Below are 19,459 nucleotides of genomic sequence, written 5' to 3'. Positions count from 1 at the left end.
CCGCATGTGACCCTTAATTACTTGCTAAATTAGAATGGTTCTCTGAAAATCACAAGCGGAGGTTAATATGTTCTTCCAGAGCTGGTCAAGCTAAGATGACAGTGACTTCACAGGGAATTCAAGTTACATGATCCCTGAAGGCGTCTCTTTGAGCAAGAAGATGAACTCTCCCCCTGGGAGGCCCTGCCCCCCCATAAAGCCCCTGTCACTCACTGTTCCTCCGCCTGCTTTTCTAGTTGTGGTTTAATCTTCTCAGGACAATTCACTGTGTCAATATTGAGCAGACTCATTCTGGTGCAGGATCCTGCATCCACCGGTAACTAACTGCTTTAAATGTAAGCACATATTTTTACCGTAACTGCAGGGTTCTCTATGCATTTAATCTGTGCAATTACCAAGCTTCAGGTGCCCGGTTTGGGACGAGCAAGGGAACAGAAGAAACTATTTTAAAAAAACAGAAAGTAAACCCTTTGGGGAAAAAAAAAGATGGGGCATTGGCATATCCTCCCTTACATTATGTAGGTCTCAAAGGGAGATTAGTGGAAGGAGGGATCTTTAGAATGCACCTAATAAGATGCCTCTTCAGATGGTTTTTGGAAGCAAAATATGAGAAAATTCAAGTATGGAATGAGAATGATCATGACAGCATACACTCAGCATTACTAGGTGTTTATTCATCTAAACTATAATGACACCATTGAGTGTAGTTCTAGAAGCTTAACTTCTAGAAAAGGAACTGTCTTAAAATTTTAAATATTATAAATAGTTCTCCGTGAAAGTAACAGACTAGAAATAGTAGAGACCCTGGAATCTCACAGGTGTCCATCGAGGAAGTGTTTAGGAAACTCAACTGAATTGAATGTGTTAGAAATAAACACCATTTGCGACTGGGCACCTCATATTCGTTCAGACTTTTGAAGGAGTTGTCGGCAAATTGCTAAAATCCTATTCAATCAGAATGCTCGACTCATTACACATAAAGCTTTGCGTGTTCGTGACTATATTTCTCAGCTATGTACCACCTTTAAAAATAGTTAAGAATCTGTTGTGTCTAAGGCATCAGAAGCCCTCGTTTTGTCCACCTGAAGTGGTCAAAGGAGAAATTAGCAGCGAAATTCTATGAAAATCATTTTATTACATTTGATCATAGCTTACTCATGGTGTGTGTGAAACATTCAGATATTGATTTTGTCTATGGTATCCTCAGGTTAGCCATCAGAGTGAATTGCTTTTAGAGAGAAGTTTGGTAAAACTTGGAGTGGTTGTTAATGGAAACAAACTGAGATTTTCCTTGACTCGATGGTGTGGTAAAGTCCTTTTGTTCAGCATTTCCAAAAGTGTGTTCCACAAGACAGAAGTCCTGCAGTATGTTAACAAGTGTTGTGCAAAAAGGCTCCTGTAATCAAATAACTTGGGGAAATGTCCTAAAACGACATCAATTGGGTTTCACCCCTAGAGGATTTCTATGCATTTTCAACACTTTACTGTGCATAGGAACATTCGCGTCTCCTACACTTACTTATAAAACTCTTATGCTCCTAGTATCTCATAACATCTCTTGGCACCCGGGGAGTTTTAAGGAGCACGCTCTGGGAAACCCCTTTTTGTTTCTCTTACCCTGCTTTGGCAAATGGGTGCAGAGACAGCTGATTAAAAAGACTGACCACTCAAAACATTCCATTATCACACTCTCAAAGGTAAAAAGTAAAGGGGCGCCTGGATGGCTCAGTCGGTTAAGCATCCGACTTCGGCTCAGGTCACGATCTTGCGGTCCGTGAGTTCGAGCCCCGCATCAGGCTCTGGGCTGATGGCTCAGAGCCTGGAGCCTGCTTCCAATTCTGTGTCTCCCTCTCTCTCTGCCCCTCCCCCGCTCATGCTCTGTCTCGCTCCGTCCCAAAAATAAATAAAAACGTTAAAAAAAAATTTTAAAAAAAGGTAAAAAGTAAAAAGGTATCCTCATTAAAAACCATCCTGAGAAGGATGTCAGCAAGTTGCTTATGGCCTTGCCCTAGCAGTTACACACCGGCCTTGCAGAGACAATAATGACTCCACAAGGCGATCCAAAGAGGGGATCGCCTGTTCTATGCAGAGGCTAGATACGACTCGGTGTCCACCTTCCTTAGAAATGTTACATCTTGTATCCCTGTTGATTAAAAGGATCTGATTATTTGAACTATGGCGTAACCTTGAAAACTCTTTGTTCTTATAATCAGTTGTCATGTCCCCCTAATGTAGATCCCTCTTTCATTTGCAGCCTTCATCGTCTATAAAAGCTAGGACATTATCATGTTTTTGCCGAAACGTGTGTAGGAGATGCTGCTTCTTGTCTTTCGGTCTTTCGTGTCAACCTTCTTTCTAAACAGAACCCCAGCTTTGGTCAAAGAGTCACCCCTCCCACACGTAGCCCAGGTGGCCCAGCGGAGCTGACTCCTTCCCCACTTCCTGAGGTAGATCATGACTTGTCTAAGCCGCTGATTCTCACAGTAGGGTTCCCAAACACACCGCATTTAGGCCCCATCCTTGACCTACTAAACTGTGAATGCTGGGGACGGTGTTCCACAGGTAATCCTGAATCACAGTGAGATTTGAGGGCCACTATTCTTTTTTTTTTTTTATTTTTTTTAACGTTTATTTATTTTTTGAGACAGAGAGTGACAGAGCATGAACAGGGGAGAGTCAGAGAGAGAGGGAGACACAGAATCTGAAACAGGCTCCAGGCTCTGAGCTGTCAGCACAGAGCCCAACGAGGGGCTCGAACTCACAGACCAGGAGATCACAACCTGAGCCAAAGTCGGATGCTCGAAGGGCTGAGCCACCCAGGCGCCCCAAGGGGGGGGGGGGGGCCTCTGTTCTTAACCAAATCTAGTAATCCCATCCTCTAATCAGTAATTGACTCAGTGAGTGGTTTTCCCTTGGCTACTGTTAATGTTCCAAAGACAGGCACGTAACCTAAGTTGAATAAAGAACAGACGTTTGATTCCAACGTTGGAAGAGATATTTTTTTTCTCTCTCCCATGGAATATGAAGAAGAAACTGCCATCTTAGAAGCTGGAGAGAAGCCCAAGGATAAAGTCAATACAAAGTAGAGCCAAGGAACTTTCAAAAATGCACAGGGGCACCTGGGTGGCTCAGTCAGTTAAGTGACCGGCTTCAGCTCAGGTCATGATCTCATGGTCTGTGAGTTTGAATCCCTCATTGGGCTCTGTGCTGACAGCTCGGAGCCTGGAGCCTGCTTCCAGTTCTGTGTCTCGCTCTCTCTCTTCCCCTACCCTGCTTGTTCTCTGTCTCTGTCTCTCTCAAAAATAATAAACATTCAAAAAAAATAAAAAAAAAAAAAAGATGCACAACAGAGCCATGTAACTTCCTGCACCCAGTCCTACCTCTAACTTACAGTTCCATGAGATAATAGTTTTCCTTACTGTTTCAGCCACTTTCAATTGAGTTTTGTTTGTTTCTGTAGCCCAAAGCATCCCCTTTAGTACAATATATTCTGGGGGTACCTGGCTAGCTCAGTCAGTAGAGCGTGTGACTCTTGATCTCAAGGTTGTAAGCTTGAGCCCCATGTTGGTTGTAGAGGCTACTTAAAAATAAACTCTTAAAAAAACATATATGTATAAAAGATGAAATCTGAATTCTCTATTGAGGCTGTATGCTTACTACCTGGCCTTTAGGATAGTGGAGTACTCAGTTATGCTTAATGAGTGAATACAAATGAACACATGAGTGAATGAATGATCACACATTGAAGGATCAAGCAGATAATATCCTCATGTTCATTACTCTTATCAAGTATGATTGATTTAAAGTCATTATGCGGCCCCCAAATTAGTTAAGCATTAACGCAACTAACGAATTGTCACGTAACCTTAGTTTTAACACTATATTTGCTACAACTAAGTGAAATTTTTTCCAGCGAGCTTAAATGAAAATGAGGGTCTATTATAAGGTCACTGAAGTGTCTCATAGACATAGAAGATTTTTTTTTTTATGGCCCATAGATTTTTTATCCCCAACTCCAGAGAACAAGAATGAATGTCACTGGTAAGGGGAATGTAGATGGATTTAAAAAAAAAAATTCAAATCGATCACCAATTATGGAAAACACCACATTGATCCACAAGGCTACCTCAGTGAGTGGAAAGACCAGGAGGAAAAAACACTCCCAATCTGCTCCTAGTCTCTTCACTCATTTAAAAGCAAAACGTCACCATAGGTTTGAAGTTTATTCTACTTTTGAGAGAGACCCAGTGAGCGAGTGGGGGAGGGGCAGAGAGAGAATCGCAAGCAAGCTCAGCACTATCGGCACAGAGCCTGAGGCAGGGCTGGAACTCACAAACAGTGAGATCAAGATCTGAGCCGGAATCAAGAGTCCGCAGGCAGGCCGCATAACCAACTGAGCCACTCAGGCACCCCTAGTCTTACCATAGGTTTTTTAAATGGGATAGTCCTATCAATCTTCTGGCATCTAAGATACTTTTTGCTCTCATAGAAGAGACATACAACTAGACTCCGCTGGCTGGCCCTTACCAGGAAAGAGTTACAAAGAATCAGTTACCAAAGTGAGTTCATTTTTCAGCCTTGTGCTGGGCTCAGTAGGCTGGGGAGGGCCTTCCGCAAGTTTGACTTAAAAATTGAAATTTCCTTGGGGCGCCTGGGTGGCGCAGTCGGTTAAGCGTCCGACTTCAGCCAGGTCACGATCTCGCGGTCCGTGAGTTCGAGCCCCGCGTCAGGCTCTGGGCTGATGGCTCGGAGCCTGGAGCCTGTTTCCGATTCTGTGTCTCCTTCTCTCTCTGCCCCTCCCCCGTTCATGCTCTGTCTCTCTCTGTCCCAAAAATAAATTAAAAAAAAAAAAAAAAGTTGGAAAAAAAAATTGAAATTTCCTCAGGCATTGGAGAGTAGTAGAAAATCCCTTCTTGTTGTATTTTACAAAACTTATATATTAAAAAAAAAAACTTATAATATGGGATTGACCTTAATATAAAACATCATCCTATTGTAAACAAGCCTTCCCATTCCATGACTGATTTATAATTGGTGAAGCTTGAAGAAGGGCTTTTCACATGTTCGACATACTATTTAGGGAAGACAGGCAGATAGTTTGAGCAAGAGGTCTATTTCTTATCAATGAAATAGCTAGGGCAAGGCCTTGATGTTAGATGAAAATATTGGGTTAATTTCCTCCTAAATGAGTAAATGTATGTTTATCACCCTGAATAGTGCCTGATACATGGTACATGTGAGCTATGATTATCAGTTAGGATTGCAGGTGACAAAACCCGGAAATAATAGCTTAAATGAGTGAGGGTCTTATCTCAGAAGACAGAAGGCTGGAATAGGCAGACTTGGGAGCTCAGGACAATCATTAAAGATAGGGGCCCTCCTGGCTTCTTGTGCCATCATTTTTATAAAGCGGTCACAAGATGGCTGCTGCTCTCCAGACATTGCATACACATTTTAAGCAGGAAGAAGGACAAACAGGGAAAGGGACCCCCTTCATCTAGTGAGGTTTTACCTTTTTATTTGGTAAGTGACTCCCTCAGACCTTTCACTAGATGCCCTGCAGGCTGGAGAAATGAGTATTTCAGCTGGATATATTGCCACCCTGAACAAAATGGTGTGTTAATCAGGACAGAAGGAGGAACGGATAGTGCGCAGGTATTTAGTAATATCCAGCCAGGCTATCATTACCTCAACTGAAAGCCAAACCTAAAGAAATACGAGGTGGAGGGCCTGTTGAGGTGGGATCAGGGGAGAAACTGGCAGTCTTAGGCTTTGAAGTTATTCGCTGTCAAGTTCTCTCTCTTGCTTCTTGTTTCTATTGTCCCACTCACGTTTCACTCCAGACACTAGTCACCTCTCGTCTAGGTGTTCTCTTTCAACAAGAACCTGCCCGTTTTTTCTCCTTTAAGGCCATTACAGACACTTCTTACTTTCAATGGCAATATCCAAACTCCCTAGGTTAATATTCATGGCCCTAACACAGGTTGATGGAGCTCATTGAGCTGGGACCATCATATTGGTACCTATGCCTTGTTTCTGGAAAGACTTGTTTCTGCAAAGTCCACCTAATGAAAACCAGCTACTGAACAATTGGTATCACATCAAAAAGAAAAAAAAAAAAAAAAAAAGACTTTTTTCTAGGACTGGAACGGTTTATTGTAGGCAGGGAAGACAGATGTGGGGAGTCCACAGGCGTTAGGGCTCGCGAATTCCACCTCTAACGTGTGTTAGGAAGCAGGAGAAAGCTTCTTGCAGGGAAGCGTGCGCGGTGCTCGCCCAACGCTCCTCGTCGCCCGGGAAGGGAATGTAGGAGACCCTTCCCCACCCCCCCCCACCCCGGAGAGGACGGGCGGGGCGCGTAGACAGCGCCGCCTCCAGGCCCCGCCCCCTCCCGCGGGGCCCCGCCCACAGATGCCCCGAGTCCTGCGGCCGCCGGGCTGGCGGAGGCCGGGGGCGGGGCTCACCCTTGCCCTCGGGGTCCCTCGGGCTCCGCCAATCAGCGAGCGCCCTGTTGGCCGTCCGTAGCTCCCGCGCCCCTCCTCCTCCCGCCGGCCTCCGCTTCCCAGAATCCAAGATGGCGGGATCCAGGCATAGGGGTCCCCAGGCCAGAGTTCGGTCTCTTTTCTGCGCCCTGCTGCTGTCGCTTAGTCGTTTCGCCGGGGCCGACGGCATGGGGGGCGACCCCGCGGCCGCTGGTGCCGCAGGCACCGCAGCCGCACCGCCGCACCGCCGTTTCGAGTACAAATACAGCTTCAAGGGGCCGCACCTGGTGCAAAGCGACGGGACAGTGCCCTTCTGGGCCCACGCGGGGAGTAAGCCGGGAAAGAGGGCGGGGGGCCAGGGTCCCCTCCTCGCCTTGCGTCCGTCTCCCCCTCTTCACCCTCTCCCCGCTGCACTCCACTGGCGCGGTGGACCCTTCTCAGCAGCCCCTCCTGCAGGTCGGCTCTGGTCCGCAGGGTTCTCTTCGCCTGCCCCCTAAGGCTCCCCCCAACCCCATTCTGCCACCCCTCGTCCTCCTGTCCTCTTTTCCGTGATGTCGTCCGTTCTTTCCGTTCGGGGTAGAGGTGTTTTGTTACTTTCCTACACTTGCAGGCACTCCAACTCTCTTCTAAGCATCGCGTTTCACCCTGATGCCACGTCTCGCCGGGAACGTCCCGCAGCCCCACCCCCGGCCATCCCAACCTGAGACCTGTTCAGGCAGCTTCCCTCCCTCCTTTCCCGCTTCTCCTGGGCCTCCCCTGCTGTCTTTTCTCCGGTGTCAGCAATGGTGAATGCTCCTGGTTGTACCCAGTACCTACTGACGCCTCCGGAGATGGCATACGTTAGTTTTAGAGTAGTTTTTGAGTCTTTTCTTTACGTCTGAGGACACTGTTGTGTTACTGGAATACCTTGAATTTGCCTCATAGTGACTTGGTGTGGTCTTTGAGCTTTTCTCTCGTATTAGGTAGCAAGAGTCACGCTCGCCCCTTTAGTAACAGGGATTTTTTTTTTTCGTATTGATTGTTTCTGCACTTGACACTGGAGAATAACAGATGCAGCCTTTTAAAAGATAGTTTTAGTTTTTTTGAAAATTGAAAGTAATCTGTGCCCCGAGTTTTATTCACTCTGTGTGTTTGTCGCTGTGAGTAGATAAGAGAGCCTTGCTACACGTTGACATGTGTGGAAGAAAACGAATCTGTACTTTCTAGTGCTGATGTGTCACTGCTGACTAAGGGACCAGCCGTGACACTTGGCATGCTGTAAGCTCTGTTCAGTGACCATCAGATGTACCCTTTGAACCAAGTGGCAGATGCCTTGATACGGGGTGAAAAGTCTGGCAGTTTCAGTTCCATCTTTATGTGTCATGAAACAATTATTTATAGAAGGTGTTTGTATGCATTGTGTTAGATTGTCCAGTGCTTGAAATAGAATATCCCATTTCTAGAAAGTGATGACTGAACTGGAAACACTGTTAGCAAGAGCTGTTTCACTGAAATTAATGTATAAACTCAAAGGTATAAAATTTCAATTTGACTTAATGACCAAGTCATTAAGTATTCGAAGTGGAGTGCAAAGGCTTTGTTACTCAGCAGGTAGGTATTCACTGTGTGCCCACTCATCAAGGGTATATTGCTGGGCTTTTGTTAATCAAGGTGATATCGGTCCTAATATGTAATGATGCAGATGCGCCAAACACAGGTTTTCGGAGTTTTTGTTTTTGTTTGGGGACGACAATAAAGTTTTCAGTAGTGGTGATGGATTTGTTCCCACTTTTTCACTTCTGCATCCGTCCCTTGCCTGCTTGTTCTGTCTTTGCCACTTAGCACCACATACATCAGCCAATTGGGAATGTTAACCAACCACTCAAATTAGTCACCTCGACTCTCTCTACAGTCTGTACTCAACCAAACTTGTCTGCTACAGAAATGTCAGAGAGAGTACCTGGGTGAATTAGAGTTGATGACTAGACTGAATGTGAAATAAGGGGATTCATATTTTAGTCATGATTTTTCTACATACTGACTCCAGGAATCCCTGCTGTGAATACTTCTTGTTTTCATTATCACTGTAATTTTTACAGTCTGTCTTCTTAACTCCATTGATCATTTTTTTCCTTTTTCGTTTTACCCGGAGAGCCATTATTTAAAGCAGTTTTTTTTCAAATAGAGAAATTTAAGATTTAGTTTAAACATGGCCCATTACATTCATCCCCAAATGAAGGCCAAATCGACAGTGTTTCTTTTCTTAACTCCAATGTCCTTTTGCACTGTTAGCACACATCCTGGGTTCATAAGGGCACAAAAATGATCACGACAATTTGTAACCCTTTGTAGCTAGGTCTCAGGGCTCTTTCCCTTCATTCTCTGATTTGATCATTTGTAAGCAAGGCAGGTGTTAGCTGCTTTATAGATGAAAAAAAACTGCCGTTCAGAAAGGTTAAGGTTCTTGGAAAAGGTTACATAGCTAGTGTCAGTAGAACAGAACACAAATCAAGGTCTTCTGATACTGTGTCCAGTACTCTTTCCATGATGTCTTCCCCACCCTTTTACGCATTTGAAAGTCATGGTGACAGATAGTTACTGATCTTACTAAAATATCTCGACTTGTCTTTTTGTCAGTTTCTCCTAGCTGTAAAGACATAATACAGGTATTTCCAAGCATGGATGTCAGAACTGGTTAATATCTGAGAGGGTGTGTTAGGATTGTTTGAACTTAGGCCCGATAGGTGCTTTCATAATATCTAGTTCTATTAACAGGACTAGCTAATAACATTTATCGAAATACTTCTGTGCCCGTGAGGTTGTTAGAGAAATGGAGTAACTTTCGTACAAATAGCTAGCAAGTGATGCAGCTGGGACTTGAGCCTAGCTTGGAGATGCAGACCACTGTTTTGGGGATCACAATTCTCTTTGAGAATCTGCTGTTGCTAAAAAACTGTTCATTGCCTTGAAATTCACTTGACCCTCTCCCTAGAAGAATGTATATATGCACAGAATTTTGCATATAACTTTTGGGGTGTTTCTGGAAGTGATTGAGCCCAGCCCCTTCATTTTACAGGTGAACATATGGTGAACCCAGGACAGTAAGAGAGTTATTTGCTCAAAGTCACACAGCTGAACTGAGACTAGGAATAAGTCTTGATTCCTAGTGGTATGTTCCTTTCACACCGTTTGAGCTTCCTACATTTGTAAACTGGTAAAATCCTTCGCAGTTAAAAAAAAAAAAAAAAAGTATGCAAGCTTTTGAGGTACTTGGAAAAGAATATTATGGGAATCAAATAGTAGGTTTGCTTTTTAAGCCATAATTTCTTTCCTCCTGCCCCTTGAATTTTTAGTGCATGGTTGCAGCTTTAATCTTCCTCCCTCCCTCCCTCTTTCTTTCTTTCTTTCTTTCTTTCTTTCTTTCTTTCTTTTTCTTTCCAGAGGTATGTCACTGTTCAAAAGATGGCAAGGGAGCTGTCAGAAGCATCTAAAATTTTAAAGTTGAAACTGTCAATGTGTAATTTTTTCCTAACAAAATTTTTGTACAGCTTACTGAGTTAAAATTAGATCTCTATAGGTATATGGGACAGTTTGGTGATGGTTCATTGAGTTTTACCTAATTGTCACTTAAAGCTCTCCTTCCCTGATTTTTGTTTTAGATGCTATCCCAAGTTCAGATCAAATTCGAATAGCACCCTCTTTAAAAAGCCAAAGAGGATCAGTGTGGACAAAGACAAAAGCAGCCTTTGAAAACTGGGAAGTTGAGGTGACATTTCGAGTGACTGGAAGAGGTCGAATTGGAGCTGATGGCCTGGTATGAGAATTTAACATCTAAAATGTATATCAGTGCAATACCACTAGCCTCTAAATGCCTCCTGTTACTTATATTTACAGGCAGTTTGGTATACAGAAAATCAAGGCTTGGAGGGTCCTGTGTTTGGATCAGCTGATATGTGGAATGGTGTTGGAATATTTTTCGATTCTTTTGACAACGACGGAAAGGTATGCTTGTTGTCAGGACTGTTACCTGCTTGAGTGTACCTGCTAACGAAGTTAGGCTGTGAGGAATTAGTTTATTTAATACTTTTGTCAGGTTAGTAGTAGAGAACTCTCCAAACCATATTTTAAGTTATGATGGTTAGTCTTTATATAGCCAGGAGTTTAGAAATTTAAAGCTATGAGTTCATGATTCGTTGTACATCAACCGGAGGTCATAATGGAGCTCTAACTCTGAGAACTTTGCAGTGACCTCCCTCCCCAGCCCCCTGTGTATGCTTAGTAATTTTGATGGATAAGCATGGATCATTTAGACATAGGCAGTGAAACCAATAGTGTTTAGAAGACGGTTACAGTTTATTTTCATGAAAATATCCATGTGCATTACTACTGCTAGCTCACATATTCATACTTTTTCATGTTAATACTTTCTCATATGTTAGTCACTTCACTTTTTGATCAATTTCTCTGATGCTGTCCTTAGGAGAGCCTAAAACAGTAAGAACAAAGTCTACTTGTGAATTGGAAACATTAACTTATGTGTTAGCGGCCTTAAGATTGATGATCTTTGTTTCAGCTGGTAGTTTCTCTGCTGATTGTCAGAGGTCATTATTAGCACTTTTAAAGGAGAACTTTAATAACTTCTTGAACGCTGAGGTGTGTTAGTCCTCTGGCCAGTTAAGCTCCCTTGGGTCCCACACTTCTCCCACGCTCACAGTGGTTCCTCACATCTGTGTTGTAGTTGATTATTCACACAGGGCACATCATCGGTCTTTCTTGAAGTGTTCAGTGACTCTGTTTTTGAATGATTAGAAGAGTTTACTAAAATTTTTCTAAATAAGTAGAAATCTTTCCTATTAATTATTTTAACATTTTGAGCCCTAGAATTTTTAGAGATGTAAGAGGCCTTATAGCACTTCTAGAATGATCTAGCATTCTTCGACCTAAGGATTCTTTAAAACAAATGCGTTCTTTTTGTTTTTAGAAAAATAATCCTGCTATAGTAATCATAGGCAACAATGGACAAATCCATTATGACCATCAAAAGTAAGTGTGTGCTTTATATATTATTTGATTTCAGCTTCTTTTTGAAAACCTTGGAAAATACACTGTTTCAAATCTGAACATTTTCCATCCAAGTACTAACCAGGCCCGACCCTGCTTAGCTTCCGAGATCGGGTGCGTTCAGGGTGGTATGGCCATAGACTGAATATTTTCCGGATGAAATAAGATTGTTCCTTTTCTTGATATATTTTGTAACTTGGTGGAAAGGTCTTATTTTAATTTGGTCCTGTTTTAAAGTTCAGTCTATGGACCACCTCAGATTTCAAACATAAAAATGTGTTGTTTCATTCAACCTAAAGTTATGTAATACGTTGAAAGGTTTATAAAAAAAAGGTTCCTGGTTCTCAGTAATGCCATTAGTCATGTTTCTTTCATCTTTATCTTTCGAAAATAAAGTTCAAAGTCTTGACCAGACTAGTGGCCAAGCAATTTATGCCACCTTATTCATCCTTCATGTTGCTGTATTTTTTTTTTATTTTTTATTTTTTTATTTAAAAAAAAAAAAATTTTTTTTTAACGTTTATTTATTTTTGAGACAGAGAGAGACAGAGCGTGAACGGGGGAGGGTCAGAGAGAGGGAGACACAGAGTCCGAAACAGGCTCCAGGCTCTGAGCTGTCAGCACAGAGCCCGACGCGGGGCTTGAACTCACGGACTGTGAGATCATGACCTGAGCCGAAGTCGGCCGCTCAACCGACTGAGCCACCCAGGCGCCCCCATGTTGCTGTATTTAAAGATTCTCAGCAGGCTACAAAACTTGTGTTTAGTATATTTATGCTGTGTATGAATTAGGTATGGACATTTTTTATTTTTACATGTTTGTTGTGGGAGGAATTACCTTTGAGCCAGTCAGTAAACTATAAGAAAAATTAACTTATCTGCACTTTTTTTTACTGTTTCCTACCTTAGTGATTTTTAATCCTCCTGGTTCATCATGACCACCCGTGGAGCTATTTAAAGTAGAGGGTGCCAAGGCCACTCCTTGTGAGTCTGCTTCAGTTCACTTGGGGGGGGAGGGGGTCTAGGAATCGGCAGTTTTGAAAGCTCCACACATATTCGATTGGGCCGTAAAGGACTGTGGCTCTAGTCTCGCGTGGGAGAGGTAACTTTCCTCTTGGGGTCAGCACATGGGAACACTGGCTTCTGACGCTATCCATGGTTCCAACAGGAATCACGGGAAAAAAACTCGTGCCTTAACTTTGTGTCTTTTGAATAAATAACTTCAAGGATCCCAAGACTTTGTCATAACTTACTGTTGTTTTCTCTCTCTGGACGTTGGTCATTTTAAATAGTGAGTTTTTAAATATCGGGAAGTTTTGTTACGTTTTCTGTCTGTTTTCCTTTTCTCCATATTGTAGTGATGGCGCCAGTCAAGCTTTAGCGAGTTGCCAGAGGGACTTTCGTAATAAACCCTATCCTGTCCGGGCAAAGATCACGTATTACCAGAAAACACTGACGGTACGTAGCATGCGCTTGGAGATGATCGAATGGACAGTATTCCAGCGTGACTTTTCAGGTTGAATCTTCGGTGGACATCAGAGGCATGTAAATTTGGATATTGTTTATACACTCAGCGTTACTGTGAGAGGGCGGAAGTGGCTTCAAAGTTCGGTGTAAGTGGCGACGTGTTGTAAAACCTTGCCAGTGGGTTTGCCGTCAGTGTATGCTTAAGCATCCGCCTTACTGTGTCTCACACATCATATACATACGCAAGCCAGCAAGATAGAAATATGAGTAAGACAAAGGTCATTTTCTCCAAAGAGCGTGTAGTCTAGTGGAGTGGAGACACTTCCGTAACGTTGCTTACGCTATGTGACACGTGCTGCAACACGCATGCCATTAAGTAATCAAGGGCATAGAATCTTCCAAACTGCCGGGTGGGAGCGGGGAGGGTCAGGAATAGTTGCTCAGAGTTGAGCTGCACCCGGAAGGGGAAATAGAAATTTCCTAAATGGGGTGCATATGCCAGGCAGAGAAAACAGGCACAGGGACTCTTGAAAGATTTGGGAAAGGCACGTAATTTGGCTGGAGGATAGAGGAGACTGTGGGAAGTGGGGTTGAAATGGCGGCGGTAGCCCGTCTTGTAGGCCTCAGGTGGTTTGTCCTGTTGGCAACTGTTTCAAGTTCTAAGCAGGAAAGTGAAACGATTAGATTTGCAGTTTGGGAAGATGACTTAGGCAGCTGTGTTCTTTAATGGGATCTGTGAAAGGAGACTCCGACTCTTAGGGGCCACTCCCTGTGCTCAGTCCTTTCCATGCAGTTTCTCACTTATTCTTTCCAGCAACCCTGTGGGGTAGGTATCCCCATCTCATACACGGGGCAATCGAATATGGGAAATTTTAAGTAACTCAGAGTCATACCCAGTAAGTAACACAACTGTGATATGAACCGAGTGCTCTCTTAGCTGTAAGACTCCACTTGTGGTCTGAACCGAGGGAGAGGGAAGAAGAGAGGGGAAGCGATTAGGAGGGAGAGACCGCAGGACTTAATACTAGTTTGCTTGGGGGTGGGAGGCTCTGGGGAGTCAAAGCTAGTTCCCGGATTTCTGGCCAGTTGTACAACTAGGCCGAGAAGCAGCACCTTTGTTTGTGTTTGAGTGAGGAGTGGAAGACAGAGGGGTGGTGAGAGTTTAGCTGTAGACACATTGAGTCCAGGGTAATATTTAAAGTGGACATATCTAAGTTAGCAGTTCGATGATTACTAATATCGTGTGAACTTTGCTTGATAAAGGTGTCATCAATACCTGGTTATAGCATACTTGTAAATAAAGAAAAAAATCCGGCTTAAATTTTGCTTTCTCCTAAATCATGAGCTAGGCTTGCACAGGCTGTTCCTTGGAGAACTTTGTATTGGCTCAGTCTTACATTCCAGACCAGTTTAGAGATCTCAGAGCAGATGAGGTGTCCTGTCTGTCACGATGGACTTGGACCTGAGTTCCACTGTAATTGTTACACATCCGGTACAGTTTCATTAGGGTCATCAGTAAGTCATGCTCACGTTCATGTGGCACAATCCAGCCACCAACCTCGGGGTGGGAGGGCAGACCCACGCTTTAGTTCACAGATTGCCCCGGGGGGCTGCCCACAGACACAGTGCACCGAACCCCACCGACAGTACCCAAAATCGTCCTACAAAACGTCCTCCCGAGAGAGTTCCACATTCAGAAGAGATTGGGCACGACTGTGCATATTAGCTCATTAAAGCTCATCCTAGGAAGTCTTGAAACAAACTGTGAGTAAACTCTACGTTCTTCAGAATTACTTGTTCACCTAACATCCGTGAATGTCTGTAGAGCTAGTGCTGTGAAGAATACATCTGAGAGAGACTTGGCAAAGGCACGTGGCTGATTGAACGGTCCCGGCCTTTATGTTTGCTCAGTCGCTTCTCTCTTCCTGTAATGCACTCCCTCTTCTCTCTGTGTGGCAGAGTCGTGCTCCTTGAACACACTAGGTCACATCCCTGTTCCATCATTATCAGGTAATGATAAAGATAATAATTATGATAATAAATGATAATAAATAATAAAGATAATGATCTTTCTCCCCAAAACTCTGGTTTTTTTTTTTTTCCTAGTGCGTATGTGGCCTTTAAAGTATATTGTCTTGAATTACTGGTCAACTGTGGTCTGTATGTCTTTTTTCTCATCAATATGATTGTAAATTTGCCAGTACAGACATTATACCCTGTATTCTTTTTTTTTTTTTTTTTTAACGTTTATTTAGTTTTGAGACAGAGAGAGACAGAGCATGAACGGGGGAGGGTCAGAGAGAGGGAGAACAGAATCTGAAACCGGCTCCAGGCTCTGAGCTGTCAGCACAGAGCCCGACGCGGGGCTCGAACTCACGGACCGCGAGATCATGACCCAAGCTGAAGTCGGCCGCTTAACCGACTGAGCCACCCATGCGCCCCTATACCCTGTATTCTTTATAGTCCCTCATATTTTGCTCCTTTTAGTAACTCAGGGGATGTTTATTGAATTGGTACTTATCCATTTATCTTGTCCCACTTGTTTGAACTTCAGAGGGAAAAACAGTAAGGGGAGCAAGAAATGTTGTTAGTGGAGGAACATAGTCAAAACAAGTGCAGATTTGCGCAGCGGCAGTACCGTAGCCGATGAGGTTTATCCGAGGCACGATTGTTGCCAGTTGAAAACCAAGTACGGCTAGTGTAGTAGTTAACAGTGGGTTGAAACTGTAAGATGAATAAAGCATATGAATGGTACCTGTATAGTCACAGACCTGACATTCCTCCAAACTCATAGTACGATGAGTTTATTATTCTCTCTCTTTTTTTTTTTTTTTAAGAAATAGTACTAGACAATAAAGACTCCTAGTGGATTTTCAGGTTGTTGAGGTTCAAGGAAAAAATATTGAAGAGTTGAAAGTTTTTAGGATTAGAACTACAATGTGATTAACTAACACCTTTGTTTTCTTTCTCTCTCAAAGACAAATGTCTTACCGGGTCTTGATTCCAATTTGAGACACTGTAGAGGAGCACTGTTTGCAAATGGTGGAAACTGAAATAGCGTTACTGATCGGGGGGAACAGAATATTACTATTAGTCAACTATAGACGGCAGGTGGTTTTGAAAAATTGGTAGGAGTTGACGTTTCCATTCTCTATGATATAGGATTTGCCTTTCATATTGACAAGTGTCTTCCTTTCTTGCTAAAAAATGTGGGCAGAACACTCTAACATTTTACCTGTGTAACTAAATCTTCACTGTCACAAGTGATGCTGGCCTCTGGCAGTAATAATAGAAGTGCCCCATGCTAGTACGACATCTCTCTTCCTCCTCCTCCCGCTCTCAGCCCCTCTTACGTTGGGTTGCTGGGAGCGAAAGGCTCGGCCACTGCTTGATTGGGATCAGGAGATCAGTATCTGTGTGTCTGCTGGGTTCTTTGCTTTCTTGGGATTCCAAGATTCTTTGAAGACATTTTGGGTTATTACTTCCAAAATACCTTCTGCACAGGGATGTCTGAGTGACTCAGTTGGTTAAGCGTCCAACTCTTGATTTCAGCTCAGGTCATGATCTCACAGTTTGTGGGTTCAAGCCCCATGTTGGGCTCTGTGCTGAGGATTGTCAGCTCGGAGCCTGCTGGGGATTGTCTGTCTGTCTGTCTGTCTGTCTCTCTCTCTCTCTCTCTCTCTCTCTCTCTCTCTCTGTCTCTCTGCCCTGCCCCCACTTGCATTCATTCTCTCTCTCTTTCAAAAATAAATAAACTTAAAAAAGTACATTCTGCAAAATAGAAACTTAGGCATCCTTTTAGTTTTTTCATTTTCTGCCTTTTTGTCAGTACAACTTCTGTCACTTCTGGTGTCTCTGCTAACTTATGACTGTCCAGTCACACCCCCCTCCCCAGTTTAATGAAGAGAAGCTCACGACTTGCTAAGTGAATCTATTTAATTCTCAACCAGCTGTAGTAAAAGTTGTAAATTCCTCCTATTCGTTTTGGCTCTGTCACTGGGGTTTCAGAGAAAGTCTGATCGCTCTTCTGTACGAACCGTTCGAAGAAAGTAGTCATGCTTCCCTAAGTCTTCTATTTCAGAAAGTTTTTCGTGGAATGGTACCAAATATTTCTCTTTAAGCCTTTGACACATAGTAGGGTTAGAATAAAATGAAGTGTCTTGTATAATGATTCCAAGTAAGTGAGGTTAGTTAATGGACAGCGGATGACCCTTTCTAGTAGTGAGAGAAAACTGGTAGCTTTTTGACAGTTGGTTATTAGACCAAATATAAGGATCAGTTAGTCACACATTGACTATTTGACGTTCATTTTACAATGCCTGTTATAAAAGCTATAGCTGTAGTCTCTCTTTTTAGGTGATGGTCAATAATGGCTTCACACCAGATAAAAATGATTATGAATTTTGCGCCAAAGTGGATAATATGGTTATCCCTCCTCAAGGACATTTTGGAATATCTGCTGCAACTGGAGGGCTCGCAGGTAACTCTTGCTGTCTTCTAGTGTTGAAAGTTTGTGAGTTTCCTCGGGAATAGTGTGCTGTAGAGACACGCGGACTCGTGTCCTTTCAGCCTTTTAAGACTGGCTGTGACCTTTACGTGGGCCGCGGAGCCGGGGTCCCGCTCCCGCTCTGTAGGTGTACAGCTGGCTGGGGCTGCGTCCAGGGAGGTACGGAGACCATCAGTCTTATGGCGAGGGAGACGTGCTTTTAAAGCCAGGCCTGTAAAAGGTTCATTGTCAAGTGGTTTACGATCCTGAAAGTTGTCCCGGCACATTTAAGTGAATTTGGTAGCCTGAGGAAATATTGGGGACTAAAGTTTCATCAAGGTATATTTGTCACTTTTACCACTTTTTCCCCCTACATTTTGGCGATAAATGAACTTCTTATTTGACATTAATACCATCTTGTGTTCACATGGTACATTGTGTGATTTTCTATTATTTTCAAATATATGATTGTTCCTCTCCTCATCACAGGGAAGGAGGGAGCGGATCGATTGTATTTACTCTATTTTTACTTAAGTTTGCCAAACCTTGGATTAAAGGACATTATAAGTATACATGGCCAGTAATGGCCAGACCAAGGCAAGACTTGGTTTGGATTTCTGACTCCTGTGTCCAGTGCTGTATCACACTGTACATCTTCTCCCCAAATGATGTAACTCACACCACGGTGGTACAATATTCTCTTTAATCTGGCTGCACATCGAGATCTCTGTAATAATGGCAGAAAGCATAGAGGTTGCCAGTTGAAATTAATTGCTCTTGCTTTGTGGACGTGACTGGTATCCTAGCCAGGATTGGTAATTTAGGTCAACGTTATGAGGTATGATCTGCCAAGTCCCTGTTTTCAGCTTACGCAGCCTGAGATTAATTTGATTTTTAAAATACGATTTTAGATAAAGTAAAATTGTTAATATCTGCTATGTGAGGGAAACAAATATGAGTGATATTTAGATAGAGTGATCATATTATCTAAATTGGAAAGCTCTGAGAGTAAAAGAAGATGCTATTATAGTAATGCCAGGACAACGTGGACAAATGAGGGCTGTCCTAGTAGGCCAGGACAAAGCAGTGTCAAGTGGGTAACAAGAAAGTAAGGTGAGAAGTGGTAAGTACCGTAGGAAGGTTCAGGGACAGCTATGGAAATACACGAAGGACAGAAATTCGTATCATTTCACTGGAGCACAGCCTGTGAAAGAGATTTGTGGGAAAATACGGGAGGATCTTGGTGCCAGTTTTAGGAGTTTGGGCTTGTTTTGACCCTTCGTTTGTTTGTTCGTTCCCTTATCCCTTATTCGTTATGATCCTTTATCCCCTTATTTTATCTTGTTTTTCTAATGTTTATTTTTATTTTGAGAGAGAGAGACCGAGTATGAGTGGGGGAGGGGCAGAGAGCGAAGGAGACACAGAATCTAAAGTAGGCTCCCGGCTCCGAGCTGTCAGCACAGAGCCTGATGTGGAGCCTGAACCCACGAACTGTGAGATCATGACCTGAGCTGAAGTCAGACACTTAACCGACTGAGCGACCCGGGCACCCCTCTCCCCTTGTTTATTAAACGTGTTACTTATTAAGCAATGTTAAATATTCTAGTTTAGAATAAAAGAACGTGAATTTTAGTTTATTTCTGACATAAATCTTTCTGGTGAATTTTTATCTCTAAGCTCACAGAGCACCAGTGCCTTTACCAGATTAGAGCTAATATTTGTTATTTTTCATACTGATTATTTTTAAAGCAATAGCTCTAAGGTAACTTCACAACCATAAAAGTAATCTGTTAATGGAATTTTCTCAGTGCTTTTTGTTTTTGTTTTTTTTAATTTGTAGATGACCACGATGTCCTTTCTTTCCTGACTTTCCAATTGACTGAGCCTGGGAAAGAGCCGGTAAGTATAATTTTCTCAAAAAGTTTATTTTCGCTTTATTGGTAGCTCCTTGTAGCTGAAAACGGGAAGCCCAGCTTAGGTTTGGG

General features: G+C 43.0%; 1 protein-coding gene and 1 pseudogene across 3 annotated transcripts in view; both read left to right on the top strand.

Annotated features, from left to right (window-relative positions):
* The first annotated feature begins 6,528 nt into the window (after positions 1-6,528).
* LMAN1 (lectin, mannose binding 1) overlaps positions 6,529-19,459 on the top strand; it is a 34,072-nt gene continuing 21,141 nt past the window's right edge. For 2 of the 3 annotated variants that reach the window (XM_078435185.2, XM_078435184.2), the window contains exons 1-7: positions 6,530-6,812; positions 10,121-10,275; positions 10,356-10,463; positions 11,443-11,504; positions 12,880-12,979; positions 17,345-17,468; positions 19,315-19,373. In XM_078435185.2, coding sequence (XP_078291311.2) covers positions 6,575-6,812; positions 10,121-10,275; positions 10,356-10,463; positions 11,443-11,504; positions 12,880-12,979; positions 17,345-17,468; positions 19,315-19,373 — 846 coding nt within the window. In that variant the 5' untranslated portion in view covers positions 6,530-6,574. Of the gene's footprint in view, positions 6,813-10,120; positions 10,276-10,355; positions 10,464-11,442; positions 11,505-12,879; positions 12,980-17,344; positions 17,469-19,314; positions 19,374-19,459 lie in introns of all 3 variants that reach the window. The other variant, XM_078435186.2, reaches the window with a different exon arrangement.
* On the top strand, positions 15,606-15,682 carry LOC132666175 (U4 spliceosomal RNA; annotated as a pseudogene).

This window comes from Panthera onca, chromosome D3, assembly GCF_046562875.1.
Source record: "Panthera onca isolate mPanOnc1 chromosome D3, mPanOnc1 haplotype 2, whole genome shotgun sequence".
Taxonomy (NCBI): domain Eukaryota; kingdom Metazoa; phylum Chordata; class Mammalia; order Carnivora; family Felidae; genus Panthera; species Panthera onca.
The sequence above is the reverse complement of the archived record's forward strand: the minus strand, read 5'-3'. Positions and strand labels throughout refer to the sequence as shown.